Source organism: Bos grunniens, chromosome 5 (assembly GCF_055505025.1).
Source record: "Bos grunniens cultivar Pamir isolate PY7600 chromosome 5, Bosgru_T2T1.0, whole genome shotgun sequence".
Taxonomy (NCBI): domain Eukaryota; kingdom Metazoa; phylum Chordata; class Mammalia; order Artiodactyla; family Bovidae; genus Bos; species Bos grunniens.
In genome coordinates this window covers 115,258,218-115,272,926 of record NC_141169.1, presented here as the reverse complement: position 1 = coordinate 115,272,926, position 14,709 = coordinate 115,258,218, and the positions used below count along the sequence as shown (strand labels likewise).

At 58.9% G+C, this 14,709-nt stretch overlaps 1 protein-coding gene across 2 annotated transcripts; it reads right to left on the bottom strand.

Moving 5' to 3' along the window:
* Nucleotides 1-1,398: 1,398 nt before the first annotated feature.
* Nucleotides 1,399-14,168, bottom strand: TSPO (translocator protein). Of its 2 annotated transcripts, none has more exons than XM_086403178.1 (4): nt 14,119-14,168; nt 5,297-5,507; nt 2,621-2,759; nt 1,399-1,834 (listed from the first exon to the last, which is right to left on the bottom strand). In XM_086403178.1, exons 2-4 carry the CDS (start codon nt 5,476-5,478, stop codon nt 1,646-1,648), a joined length of 510 nt encoding a protein of 169 aa, XP_086259304.1. In that variant the 5' UTR covers nt 5,479-5,507; nt 14,119-14,168; the 3' UTR covers nt 1,399-1,645. The 2 variants fall into 2 exon arrangements, with proteins under 2 accessions (XP_086259304.1, XP_086259305.1); XM_086403179.1 differs by lacking the exon at nt 14,119-14,168 and adding an exon at nt 13,568-13,724.
* Nucleotides 14,169-14,709: the final 541 nt, after the last annotated feature.

The window sequence follows — 14,709 nt, the reverse complement described above, 5'->3', positions numbered from 1 at the left end:
GGTTACGATTTCAACATGAATTGGATAAATATAAATATTGAGGCTGTAGCAGTTCCTGACCCAAAGCTTGATTTCCTAGGAGTTCAGTTGCTAGATCATGTCCAGCATGGACTCCAGCACACCAGGCTCCCCTGTCCTTCATCATCTCCCAGAGTTTGCTCAGATTCACATCCATTGAGTCACTGATGCTATCTAACCATCTCATCCTCTGCCGTCCCCTTCTCCTGCCCTCAATCTTTCCCAGCATCAGAACCTTTTCTAGTGAGTTGGCTCTTTGCATCAGATGGCCAAAGTATTGGCGCTTCAGCTTCGTCAGTCCTAGCAGTGAATATTCATGACTGATTTCCTTTAGGATTGACTGGGTTGATCTTGCAGTCCAAACGACTCTCAGGAGTCTTCTCCAGCACCAGGATTTTTCAGCGTTCAGCCTTTACGGTCCCAGCACTGGTTCCATTTCAGAGCAGACCAGGGAGGGACCATTGTGGAGCTGAGGCCCGTCTCTGTCATGACCGACACCTGGGAACCTGAATCCTGAGCCAGCCCTGAATCCTGGCTCCAGCACTTAAACCTGGGGTCTTGGGGATGGAATCCCCCCCGCCTGTCCCCGAATCCTGGGGTGGGGGTGATGGGAGACCCTGACTCCCACAGGGCAGCAGGGGATGCTCGTGGGTGCTGTCAGCCAGCACAGGGGCGCCCCCGGTGGGTTTTGGAAGTTAAAACATGAAGGCAGAGGCCCCGAAACCCAGGCCAGGGGCCTTCCTGTGCCCCTCAGGTCGAGCGCTCACACCAGGTTGTTCATCAGACGCCTCACCGGGTGGTGATCGCTCCCGCTCGCTCCCAGTTAGAACCTGGCGTGGAGGTAGGGGCTCCGGTAGGAGCCTGTGTCCAAGGCTCTGCCAGCCTCACTCCAAACAGGTGTCAGGAGAGGTCATGGGTCGCCCGATTAGGGGTTAGGATGACACCTCCCACATCTGGGTGAGCCGAGCCAGGGAGGGGTTGCCCTCTGTGTACCCATCCCCTCCTTGGTAAGGTGTTTGTCCCCGGGGGGCTGAGCCTGGTATTAGGCCCGGCACCCATCCCGGCTGAGGCCAGCGGAGGGCCATGCTTGGGGCTCGAGCAGAGCCAGGCAGTGTGCCTGGGCCCTTCAGGAGCCTGGGCTGGCCTTCCTGGATGTGTAGAGGGTGGACGGGACCTCCTCCCCGGGCTGGGGGCAAAGGCTGCACCCATTCTCTGCCCATGTCTGCCACTCCACCCTGGGCAGGCCACCTCTCCTGGAAGGGTCATGAGACGTGTTAGTCTGCATCCCATAGATGACCCAGCCCAGACATACCCAGCCGGAGGACGAGCCCTTTGCCCTCCCCATGGCCGGGGGTCCCACCCAAGCAAACAGGCCATGGCCAAGAAGTTGAAACACTTTATTTGGCTTATAAAATTCCATGTTCCGAAAGCGAGCTTCGAGCAGGGCTGAAGGCGCAGGACGCTGTTTCTGGGGTGGGGGCTCAGCTCAGAGGAGCACCTCTGGAACTGCTGGTCACCCCCTGGGCTGAGAGCAGACAGGCGGCCTGGTGGCTGCGGAAGCCTGGGGGCCCCACCACCAGCAGTGCCTGACCCGCAGCGGCTGCAGTCCTCGGAGGGCAAGGCATCCTCATTCCGAGAGCCGCCGGCCACTCCTCCGGACCTGGTTGTCCTGCCACATGCGGTAGTTGAGCGTGGCTGCAAAGGCCAGCCAGGCCAGGTACGGGTACAACAGGCAGGCAGCCGGCGGGCTCACCTGGTGCCAGGCCATGGCCGTGGCTGCTGCCATGCCGCCAGTCAGCAGGAGATCCACCAAGGCCTGCAGAGATGAGGACGGGGAGGCCTGAGGCACCACGACCCATAGGGTGGTGTGTCCCAGCTGCCCAATTACCACAGCAGCAGAGGGAACTCTCCAGCCGCCTCTCAGTGACCTGGCCAAGCCCTGCTCCCGTTCTCTGCCTCAGTTTCTTCATCTGTAAGATGGGAACCATCACCCTTGCCTGACTCTGCCACATGGAGGGGTGCACAGCATCAGCTATAAGGTGGGTTTTCCTGCACCCAAGGCCCCTGAATCCATGGAGCTTCAGAGCCCCACAAGGCTTCCTTCGTGGAGGAAAAGCAGCTGAGGGGCACTGGTCTGCTAAGAGCTGTGTTCTCTCTTTTTGGCCACACCCTGTGGTATGTGGGATCTTAGTTCGCATGTGGGATCTTAGTTCACCAACCAGGGATCGAACTCAAACCCCCTGCATTGGAAGTGTGACATCCTAACCACTGCACTGCCAGGGAAGTCCTAAAATATTTATATTTATTTGGCTGCATTTGGCTTAGTTGCAGCAGGCGGGATTAGGTTCCCTGACCGGGGATCGAACCCGGGGCCCCCTGCATTGGGAGCGTGGAATCTTGCCACTGCACCACCAGGGAAGTACCCGCACCGCCCCCCCCCCTCGCCCCCGCTAAGAGCTTCTGAATGGACCAGGAGCCATGTGCCTCCCCTGCTCCCCACCTTTAGATCCTGGCCCTGGGGGGCTGGGATGTGGTACCTCATGTCCCCCCCAGGGAGGAGCCATCTCCAGGGACCAGGGAGACAAGCCAAGGCCACACTTACCCAGCCCATTTGTCGAGTGCCGAAGAAGAGGGGAGGCCATGCCCAGTTCAGAGCCAGCTGCCCAGCGTAGAGGCCCAGGGGAACCATCGCCTCCTTCGAGAAGCCCCCCAGCTCTTTCCAGATCATGTAGGAACCATACCTGAAACAGAGGCTACCGATCAGGGCACCAACAGGGAAGAGGCCAGGGGCCTCCCTGCAAGGCAGGAAGCCACACTCACCTCTGAGACCACAGAGTGATGACTCAGGCATGCCCTGCCTCTGACTGCTATGTGACCTCAAGGAACTTCCTTAACCTCTCTGGGCCTTTGTCTCATGGGGTCGCTGCGGAGATTCTAGTTAATATGTTGGCTGTGCTAAGGGCAGTACCCAGCTGCCCTTAGGACAGATACTCAATAAATAATTGAGTAGGACACTCAATAAATAATTGACATCATCAGTGTTGTCAAGAGTGAAGCATGTACAGAAGGCATGCAAACGAATGTGCCTTAGGGGATTTGGGACTGGGCCTTAGGAGATAAGGATGAGTTTGCCAGGGTTAGGCCACAAAAATATGTAAAGGTTTAGGCCCATATACAGGCTTCCCTGGTGGCTCAGACAGTAAAGAATCTGCCTGCAAAGCAGGGCACCCGGGTTCAACCCCTGGGCTTGGAAGATCCCGTGGAGAAGGGAAAGAAAGAAAGTGAAAGCTTAGTCGTGTCCGACTCTTTGCGACTCCATGGACTGTAATCTACCAGGCTCCTCTGTCCATGGGATTTTCCGGGCAAGAATACTGGAGTGGGTTGCCATTTCCTTCTCCAGGAGATCTTCTCCATCCAGGGATCGAACCCAGGTCTTCCGCATTGTAGACAGACGCTTTACTGTCTGAGCCACCAGGGAAGGCTGTCCATTCCAGTATTCTTGCCTGGAGAACTCCCATGGACAGAGGATCCTGGTGGGCTACAGTCCATGGGGTCGCAAAGAGTCAGACACGACTGAGTGACTAACACTTCCAGGGGCATATGTGAGACCCTGAGTCAGCCTGTGTTACTGTCAACTGTCCCTCAAGGTCTGAGGGGGGTACTGGGGAGGTAAAGCAGAAGAGAACCCGGTCCTGGGGCTCCTAGGACCACAAGGGCAGTGATACCACCACTGACGACAATAGCTACTGCCCTCCCTCACAGCTCAGCTGGTAAAGAATGCGCCTGCGGTGCAGAGGACCCTGGTTTGATTCCTGGGTCGGGAAGATCCGCTGGAGAAGGGATAGGCTACCCACTCCAGGACTCTTGGGCTTCCCTTGTGGCTCAGCTGGTAAAGAATCAGCCCGCAATGCGGGAGGCCTAGGTTCGATTCCTGGGTTGGGAAGATTACCCTGGAGAAGGGAAAGGCTAACCGCTCCAGTATCCTGGCCTGGAGAATTCCATGGACCGCATAGTCCATGGGGTTGCAAAGAGTTGGACACGACTGAGTGACTTTCACTTCACTTCTTCCACATTTACACATGCAGGCACCTTTATGCAAGCATTAGCTCACTCATCCTCATGATTACGTCATGACGTGGGCAGGACTGTCACCCCATCTTACAGGTGTGGAAACTGAGGCACGGGGGAGAAGTGCTCAGAGCTCTTGGCAGGCTGTCGGGAGGTGAGTCTGCATTTGAATCCAGCTAGTCTGAGGCCAGAGGCTGAGCTCTCTACTCTGAGAGGTTTGCTGGTTCTGCAAATAGAGAGGTGATGCCAGACTAACGCTCTATCGGAATCTCGATGGGGAGGGGAGGCCTGGAGGCTGGAGCAAGTGGAGGCAGCGACAGTGGTGCCTCTGGACTAGGACGGTGAGGAGAAGGCGGGACACAGGAAGAAGAACCGCAGGCTGACGGGGCAGGGCCAGGGCCTGGAAGAGGGTGCGGCCCGGGTGACACTCAGGACTGTCTTACTCCCATCAGGAGCCTGGGGCATCGGCCCAACGGCAGGGCCAGGGGGTGGAAGAGGGTGCGGCCCGGCTGACACTCAGGACTGTCTTACTCCCATCAGGAGCCTGGGGCATCGCCCGATCTCCACTCTCTGCCCCCTACAGTCCCACTGGGCTGGCACAGAACCTGCGTGTTGGGAACATTGCAGAGGATGGTGGGAAGCGGACCGGTCTCCTGGGTGCAAATCCCACTGCAGCCAGCAGGGAGCGCACTCCCTCACCCAGTCCTGCATTTCCTTGGGCACCTCCCAGGTCTGTCCAGGAAGGCCTGTAGGGCCCTGTGTCCTCGGGAGGTCTCTTGTCAAATGAGGGGTCGTGAACCTTAACAAAGGCAAAGCCTGACCCCAGGCGGACGCCCAACAAATGGCTGCTATGACCGCTGTTGCTGTCACTGTATTGGTCTTGGAAGCATTCGCCTGCCCACGTCTGAACTGTACACGCAGGGCCGGCCTCTCCCTGCAGTTGTAAAAACAGCCAGAGTGCCAGTATGAGGTTGCCACCCCTTCCAGGAGGCCTCAGAGGAAAGCGTTCGGTTGTGCAACCAACAGGCCTCACAGCTTTCTCCACCTTCACTTGCCAAACGGGGCCGGGAAACGGTACCCACTTCCCCACAGGCACCTGGAGAGTTCACCTCTGGAGGAGACGCTCAGGCCGCGGGCCTGGGCCTCCCCTGCCCCACCTACCCAGCAGGTGGACAGGCCCAGTGCCACGCCAGCGCCCACTCCCACCTACCCCATGGCCGAGTAGAGCGTGCCCCAGATGGGGGCCAGAATCCAGCGGGGCGGGTGCCACGGGGGCTTCTGCAGGCTGGCGTACCAGCGGAAACCCTCTCCGCGGGTGTACTGGGCACCCAGGAAGCCCCCCAGACTGGGCAACAGCGTGAAGCCCACGGCAGGCACCCAGGGTGGGGCCATTGCGGCTGCAGCTGCGGTTCCGGAAAGTTCTGAAAGAGAAGACAGGGCGGGGTGAGAGATGGGCAGGCTCCAGAGTGGGGGGTGGGGCCTCCCCAGCATTTCCTAAGGACCTCCTGTGAGCAGACCTGCAGTGGGTCTGTTACCGGCCCCTCATCCCACATGGATTGAACAAGCAATTGATGGAACAGGCAGGAGGTGCAGAAAAGATGTGTGAGGCTGGGGGGTGGGGGGTGCTGAGTTCACCCTACAGGCAGCGGCGCCCCAGCCCAAGAGCTCCAGGGAACACACTTCCACCCAAACTCCTGCCCCCACCCACAAGACTGCTCTGATGGGCAGGAGTCCCCTGGGTGCCCCTGCCCCCGTCGGCTCCACGTCGGTCCCTGCTCCAGCTGCCAAACTCTTCTGCTCGCTTACCCTCACCCTTGACCTCGTGTCTCCTGGTAAATGACCCCTCCTCTCTGCCACCTAATTCAAGGCCAGTTTGGGTAACCTCCATCAAGAAGGTCACCCAGCCCTTCCTCCCCAGGTCGAGTGCTGGTCTGGGCTCTCTGAGGCTGCGTCAGTCTACCCCTGCGCCCAGAGCTCCAGGACTTTCCATTCAGTCACTGTCATTCATAAGACAACTGGTATCAGACAGCTTGGCTCGAGCACCCACTCCCCACCAACGTACTGTGTAAAGTCAAAGTCACTCAGTCGTGTCCAACTTCTCTTTGCGACCCCACGGACTATACAGTCCATGAAATTCTCCAGGCCAGAATACTGGAGTGGGTAGCCTTTCCCTTCTCCAGGGGATCTTTCCCACCCAGTGACCTCCGGCAAATGACAGGACATCAACATCCTGACCTGGGTCCAGCCCAGGGGGTATCTCTGTGGACAAGTGTTGCAGCGTCAGCCCACAGGTCTGCCCTGAAATTGCCTCCCCTTCCCTGTGTTCAGAGAGGGAAAGCAGCCTGCCTGGGGTCACACAGCACTCTGGGGCTCTGCCCAGCTCGAAAACCTTACAGTTGTGGGTGAGAAGGGACAGAGTTTAAGGCTGATGAAGGCCCCTCAGCAGCCCTGAGAGGCCAGCAGGGCTCAGGCAGGAGTGCCGCTACCACCACCCCAGGGCTGGAGTCCCCCGGGCAGGGGCCGAGGGGACTCAGTCTTCGGACTTGGCCTGTCGGCCACACCCTGTTGCCCAGCAGCCCCCAGGTCTGCACTGAGGACCTACCCGCGCCCAGAGAGCTGAGCTCACTGGGGCCGAGAGTCCAGCCGGCTGGATGCTGGGGGCCAGTGCTGCCTGGACCTGCCATGGGACCCCCAAACCTGTCAGCACCCCTGACTGGGCCTCAGTTTCCTCATCACAAAATGAAGGGACCGAGCTCCCGCTCACACACCCTGACTCCAGTTGGAGGGCCCGGGCCTTGTGTAGGAGATAAGAGGCCCCAGAGCAGGACTCAGTTCAGCACACTTGCTGGGTGGGGGCTGGGCACCACGGTGGGTGGAAGAGAATGGGCCCAGACCTCAGAGCGGGCACCCCAACATGGGGTCAGAGAGAAGAGGGTGCAGGAAGGACAGGCAGCACTTTGTCCCAGGACACGGGAGGGAAGAGGGGCCGGAAGGCACCTGGCATGCGGGCCAGCAGATGCAGAGACGAGGCTGTGCCCACCTGCAGGCAGCGGGGAGCCCTTGGGGCGCCGGGTGAAGGAGGAAGGCTGACGGGGGCAGCAGGGCAGCTGCTGGCCTGGAGATGCAGAAGCGCCCGAGACGCAGAAGCAAGCCCATTGCCCAGGACTGGGGACTGCAAGGGACGGGCCAACCCCCAAGTCCAGCTGGGCGGACTCTTTAATAACGTGACAACTGTCCTTAACGTTCAGTGCAGAAAACAGAATATAAAATAGACGACAGAATCATCCCGATTTTAGCAAAAAATAGATAACGTGGATACGCATTTTAAAGACGGACCTCCCTGGCAGTCCAGTGCTTAAGACTCTGCCTTCCGATGTAAGGGGTGCAAGTTCAGCTTGCTGCAGGCTGTGGCCAACAAAACTTTTTTTTAATGTAACAAGCACGTGAAGACGTTAGCAGCCGTCATCCCCCTAAAGCGAACACCTCCTGGGAACCACTGTGAGCCCGGCCTGAGCACCGTCCTTTCTGACCCTTCGAGGGGCTCACACCATCTTACCCCACCTGCGCGCGGACCCAAGGTGCCGAGGGTGGGGGCAGGGCCCCTCCACAAGCAGGTAGCTCGGGAGGCTACGGCCCACACTGGCCAGCAGGACTTAAGATGCTCTGTTATCATGTTGCAAACTGTCTATAACGAGCACACTTTTAAACAGTCGGCCACATGCCACAACTAAAGATCCCACGTGCTGCGACTAAGACCGGGCGCAGCCAAATAAATAAAGAAATATTAGAAAAAAAAATAAAAGGAACCGTCAGAGGGTGTTAGGCATCCGGCAGACTCCGGCTCTGCCATCCAGTGAGTGAGTGCTCTGTCCCCGGGCCTCAGTTTTCTCACCTGTGGAATGGGGCCAGTGAGCCCACCACCCCCCCGCACCGCGATCGCTGCACAGGTGAACCGTGAGGATAAACTGCCCAGGGCTGGCTCCCAACAGGTAAACCAGCCTGTGTTCCTCCCTCACCCCTTCCCACCCAGCCCTCTGGTTTCCAGGGGGCACGGAACTGTTCCTGGGGTGGGGGGTGAGGATCTGATCTCACTACAGCACAAGGCCCACCTCTGCCAGGTCTAGGAGAGCACTGGCCCGGTGCCGGTACCAGGGGGACGCGGAGCCCGGGGACCCAGCCACCCCGTGTCGCTTCAGGGGAGCCCGGGCCACCTTAGCCGCTTTCTCATCTACAGCACCGGGCACAGCCCTGCTCAGCCTGTGTAATAGATGTGTTGAAACCACAGTCGAGTGGCAGCCTTTGGGCAACCATGATGAGCTGCGTTCAGGGCCTGAGGGCTCCCCTAGACTGTGACGTGGGCTAGGCAGGTGGGAGGGCTTCATCCCACAGTGACTCTCACACGCAGACAGGGACACCGAGGCCCAGAGGTCCAAGGGCAGGCCGGGGGTCAGACCCTGAGCCGGGCCAGAGCTCAGGCCTCCTCAGGATGATCGTATGAGCCTTCACCCAGGACAGTCCCAATTTATGCCCACTTTGTCCCAAATGAATGCCCCCCCAGGAGTGTCCCTTTTACAGATGACCAAGGTTAATGCCACCAGTATAAGACACGTGTCCCGGCTCAGGGAGGTGGACACACTCAACGTGGTATTCTTGCCACAAATGCAAACTCTGGTCCGGTCCTGAGAAACTGTCACAGTCCTGGCTGGAGGAACATTTGACCACATACCTGCCCTGCCCTCTAGCACTCTTGAAAAGGGCCAGGTCACGGAAGGCAAGGAAAGAAGACAGAAGGATGCATCACTGACTAAAGACAAGTAATAGCTAAACAGAAGGTGGATCCCGGCAGACGGTGTCCTGGGCCAACGGATGGTGTTAGCAGGGTTAGCAACAGGGTGTGAATTTCCTGGTCCCGGAGGGGAAGCTGGGTGAAGGGTGTGTGGCAACTTTGTACTACCTCTGTGACTTTGCCCTAAGTCTAAAATTAGTCCAAAATAAACATTTTTAAAAAGAGTATCCTGCTTTGGACACAAATTTGCATCCCCTCCTACTTGTTTCTCCCTGCATTCATCACAGCATCAGTCCCTAACCTCCACCCCTGGCCCCAGACGCCCCACCTGCCACCAAGGCCCCTCAGAGGCTCCTGACCATTTGGTTTTTATTTCCTGTTGCTTGTGATTCACTGAAATGAAAGGCATACACATGAAGAAACCATTTTAAAGTGCACAGTTCAGGGGCAATTTCATACATTTCCAATGTTGTGCAACCGTCTATATTAAGCTCCAAAACATCTCCATCACCCCCCAAAGGCCCCAGCACCCATGAGCAGTCCCTCCCTGATCCTCCTGCCCCCAGCCCCTGGCAACCAGCAGGCTGCTTCCTGCGTCTACAGATTTGCCTTTTCCGACATCGCAATTAGGTGGAACCACGCACTTTGTGGACCGTGGGGTCTGGCTTCTCCCACCAAGCGTGTTTTTGAGGTTTATGAACATCGTGGCCTGTGTCCATACTTCTCCCCAAGGTGTCATGGGCAGGTGTCACCCGGTCACAGCTCCCAGCCGGTGCCCAGGCTCCCAGCCGGTGCCCAGCGTGCCAGCTGACGGGGCTGGAGAGCCCATCACCCTGGCCCCTTGCTGGGCAGAACAAGCAAAGGCCCGGGAAGGGGTGCTAGCTCTCCCAAGGCCGCGGTGACGGAGCACAGCTTGAACCCACACTTCTGCCCACCCGTCCAGGCTGCTGTGTTCATCTATGCACCACTGGACCAAGGGGATTAACCGGTCTGCCCAGCCCCGGGGTCGAAAATAGGTAGCTCAGATGCCCATGTGGAGACAGTCCAGACAGGGAGCTTCCTGAGGCCTCATGGGGATGGCCAGGCTCTTGAATCACCCGATTAGGGGACCCACCAGGCTGAGTCATGCTGGGCTGGGCAGGGCTGGGCGGGGCAGCTGGCCCAGGCAGGCCTGAGAGGGACCCACTGTGGGATGGGCTTGTTGTTCAGTTGCTCAGTCGTGTCCGACTCTCTGCGACCCCATGGTCTGCAGCACACCAGGCCTCCCTGTCCTTCACCAACACCTGGAGTTTGCTCAAACTCATGTCCATTGAGTCAGTGATGCCATTCAGCCATCTCGTCCTCTGTCGCCCCCTTCTCCTCCTGCCCTGAATCTTTCCCAGCCTCAGGGTCTTTTGCAGTGAGTTAGCTCTTCGCATCAGGTGGCCCAAGTATTAGGATTAGAGACCACCAGTGGTCAGGAAGGGGCTCAGGCAGAGGGGCAAAGCCACCCACCTGTCCTTTATTTGCTTCCATCAGACGGTGACTCAGAGCCCAAACTTTGGCTCCGTCTCCAACTTTCTTGGTGAACTCAGGCCAAACCTCCACTTTGGGCCTCAGTTTCCCCTGACATCAGGTGGGTACCACCTGCCCTGCCTGCTTCATGGGGTCATGAGGAGACTCAAGCGAGGGCCAGACAAGCGAGGGGATGGGAGGGTCAGAGTTGGGGGCCACGCATCCCTCCAGGAGAAGACCCAGTCTCATGGCGCAGACCCAAGGCTGAGAAAATGTCAGCCGGTCAGTCACCCAACACTCGGGGTGAAAATGCTTCTGAAAGGTCTCATTCTTGAAGCCTGAGGCCACTGAAACCTCGACAAAGAAGGGCAAAGCAGAGCACCCAAGCCCTGGGGTCAGGAGAAGGCACTTGGCCTCCGGGAGTGAGCAGGGTGGGGAGGAGCTTGGCGGAGGCCCAGGCTGGGGTCACACTGGGTCAGCATCACTCCACCCAGCTTCACAGCAGCCACCAGCGAGGGGCCAGCCATCTCTCAACTGAGTCCCACACCGTCTCGGCCTCCAAGGCGCACACCATTCTCCAGGTGAGGAAACCAAAGCACAAGGCATCACTGAAGCTTCCAGATCTGGGTGACCCTGAAGCCCACAGCACCCCTCCAGGCCCTGATCGGGGAGCCTGCTGGCCTTAGCTCTGGGTCATATGGCCAGTCACAACGAGGGCTGGGTCACCTCCCCTCCGCCAGCCTCCTCCAGCCTGACAAGGCCTGCCCCAGAAGCCTGCCAGGTCCAGGGCTGTGGGGTGAGCCCTCAAGCTCCTCCCACCCCACCTCAGCCACTCCACCCTCTGCCTGCACTCCAGAAGATTCTCTCAGGGCCAACAGCCTCACTGCCTCCAGCCTCAGGGCCAGTGTCCCATCCCCGAGAGGCATCAGGTCCTGACTGGGCTCGCGGGCAGCAGTTTCAGGATGAGTCCTCCCGGGCCCCCTGGGGCAAGACCCGGGGTCTCTGGTCCCAGTGATGCTTCACTCCTGGGCTCTGTGTCCCTGTCTGCGAAGTGGGGGTCGAGCCAATGGGCCTCTGGAGGAGCCCTCTGCCCTCTGAGGCCAGAGACAGAGGGGGACAGAAAGCACTGCCCAGAAACGGGCAGAGTTCTGCCGTTTCTGGGCTCCTCACCCCCGGGCTGTACCCTCCCGAGCTTATCTTTCCTGCAAGCCACCGCTGGTGGAACTGATGGTCCCAGGGACTTGTTTTAAGACTCTCCTCCTCTTTTTTTTTTTTAATGACTCACAACTAATCCTCCTCATGATAAGCTCTGTTCATCTTTTTCATTATGAAAATATCCAGTGTAACAGACCACACAGTTCTAGAAGATTCTGCCTCCGGCTGGAAACCTGGCCGATGTGGGGTGGGGGCGGCGGGGGCTGGGGGTGACAAGAGGGAATCTGCTTTAGGGAGAATGACTGATTTTTTAAGACAGAGTGCAGACACACACATTGCCGGCACAATAAAAATAAGTCACAGGAAATGCACATGAGAGACAGATTCAAAAATGAAATCGGGAAAAGTCAAAAGTGTAGGCAGCAGAAAGTAGGCTCTCCCCTGGCAGCGCCCCCTACCCTCCCCTCCCCAGCGACCACTGTCAGTGGTTTCTGGTTTCTGCCAGATCCAGCCGGATACCACTCGGTCATGGGTGGAAGGGCAGGCACGTGTGTGTACACGCACACACACACACAGACACTCTGCAGGCACAGAAAGTGGCCTCTGGGCTTACGCCGTGGAGGCGGCAGGCCTCTGCCATCGGACCACGAGAGCATCTGAATCCCGGCCGCCCTGCTCTGAGCCCCTGGGCCGGGTCCTGGGTGAGCGAGTCAGGCCCTCCTCTGTTCAAAGCCCTCCTTGGGCACCTAGAATTCCCACTGAGCCCCCCTCTGGGGGTGCTGAGCACCTGTCTCCCTGCTCTCCAAAGAGACTGGCAGCCTCCCCTCCCTTCCTCCCCAGCACCTTTCCCAACCCAGAGCTACCAGGCAGGAGCGACCCTGCCTCCTGCTGCCCTGTGTGGGGTCCCCACACCTCACAGAGACACGGGGGCCCGTGGCCCTGTGCCAGGCACCTTGGGCCATGCTCCTCGTCCGCAGCCTCCTCCCTGGACATGACCCGTTTGGAACAGCCTCAACCCCATATCCTCAGGGAAGGCTAGAGTCCTGGTCCTCCTGCCGTTCACTCCGTTGCACGTGGCCAGTACCAGGGACCATCATATTTCATTAGGCCAGCAGAGAGACTCCCAACCCAGGCCAGGCCATGGGGCCTTTGCCAGGCTGCTCCGGCGCTCAGCACTGTGTCCATAGCTGGAACCCCCACTGTAAGCAGACAGGGCAGAACAATCCCCAAGGAAGAACCAGGCATGGCTCTCTTGACACAAGAGAAACCATTTTAGGACTGACCTGTTTCATGATGTAAGCCCGGCCAGGGTTCTTTGCCCTTGAACAGATCCCCAGTAATAATCTTAAGGGAATGAATGAACGAACAGGCAAGAGAAGTAACAACCACAAAGATAATAAGTCAGTTGTGAAGACTCCCAGTTGTTTCCGTGGTGAAAGTTGGCCTGAAACATGTTTTTTTTTTTTAGCTGTTTCGCAGAATTTCATCCCCACCCTCTCAATCCCCACTCCCAGCCAACAGATCGACTGGAACCTAAGGAACAAGAAGTTGACCTTTGCTAATCCCTTGTGATTTCCATCAACAGAAGCTTGGACGTTGCTGAGCTTTGTCCCAATTGTATGAATTCTATGAATTCTCCTCCACTCAAGCCCCTTTATGAATATGCACGGATGCTTAGCTGCCTGCAGTACAGGAGACCTGGGTTTGATCCCTGGGTCAGGAAGATCTCCTGGAGAAGGGAATGGCTACTCATTCCAGTATTCTTGCCTGGAGGATTCCAGGGACAGAAGAGCCTGGCGGGCTACAGTCCATGGGGTGGCAAAGAGTCGGACGTGACTTGAGTGACTAACACACACAGTTTTGCTGTGGGAGGAGATGCTGCTTCGGGAAAGCTGCAAGACGCTCTCCTCAGTTGTTGCAAGTAAGAAATCCTTCCTTCTCCCCATCTTTGGCTTGGTTGTGCCTTTTGGCTGGCCACCCACCAAGAGGCAAACCCAGTCATCAGGGAACACCATGACCCCTGCCACCAGGGCTCCCAGCTCCCACCTCTTTTTCAGGAGAGGCAGCTCACAGCTGGGGGGTCCTGCCCACACCAGGGGCGCAGGCTACAGTCCACGGGGATCTAGGGACCCGGTTCTAAGGCTCTGCGGGGCCTTCTCTGGCTTTGAGCAAATGACTTCCCCTTTTCAGCCTGGGTTTCCTCCTGTAGAAGTGGGGTGTCTCAAGTGGATCAGAAGCACGAGGTCTCCCTGGCATTTTGTGATCTCAAGTACCTGGCTCTGCCACTCCCACCCTCTGCCGGACTCGGAGGCTCAGCTAGGGAATGGGCGGGAAGCAGGGGTGCCTGGCCCCGGCGGGGTGCAGCAGGGCGGGGCTGCCCAAGGTCCGCCTCCCGCGCCCCCCATCTCGCCAGGATCCCGAAGCGCAGGAACGCGCGCCGAGGCCAGGACTGGGGTCCCTGCCGCCCCGGCCGCCCCTCCGGCCGATACGGGTCTGAGTGCTGCCCCGTGGCCTCCCACCGCTGCGGGAGATGTCGGGGGTCGCTCCCCGCGGGGGCCCGCTTCCCGCCACCCCCTCGTCGCCCCGTCCCCACTCACCAGCGACGACGAGGACTCGGCTCCAGGAAGGGCACTGCGCGGCGGGAGGTGGCAGCCCTTCCCGGGGCCCGCCCTGCCCCGCCCTCCCGGCCCCGCCCGGCTTGGCTGGAAGCCCGGGCCGCGCCGCCCACAGCCCAGCGGGTCCCGGCGCTCCCGCCTCCGGCCGCCGCCTCCCCCGGGCGCGGGCACGAGCGGGTCTCCCGGCCGCTGCTCCTTTCCCCGATGGCCACCGCGCCGCGCCGCGCCGCGCCGACTCAGCCGGCACTGCAGGCAGGTCCCTTCTCCTCTTGAGCCTCATTTTTCCCGTCTGTAAAATGGGGCGATAGAGGCAAGAGGGGAACTGCAGTCGCCTGATGGCAGAACCTTAAACAGCTTCCTACACAGCCGCCCTGGGCCCCCATCTCCGGAGGAGCACCCAGTTCCTTTAGCTATCACCCCAGGACAGGAGCCAGAGCTGCACTCTTGAGTCTGGGCTTAGCTGCCTTGTGGCTGGCTTGCTCAGCCTCCATCCCCTCATCTGTAAAATGGGCCCAGCATGGCGGGACTGAGGAGGATGCCAGGTGGTAATACAGGAGACCACAGACGCTGGAC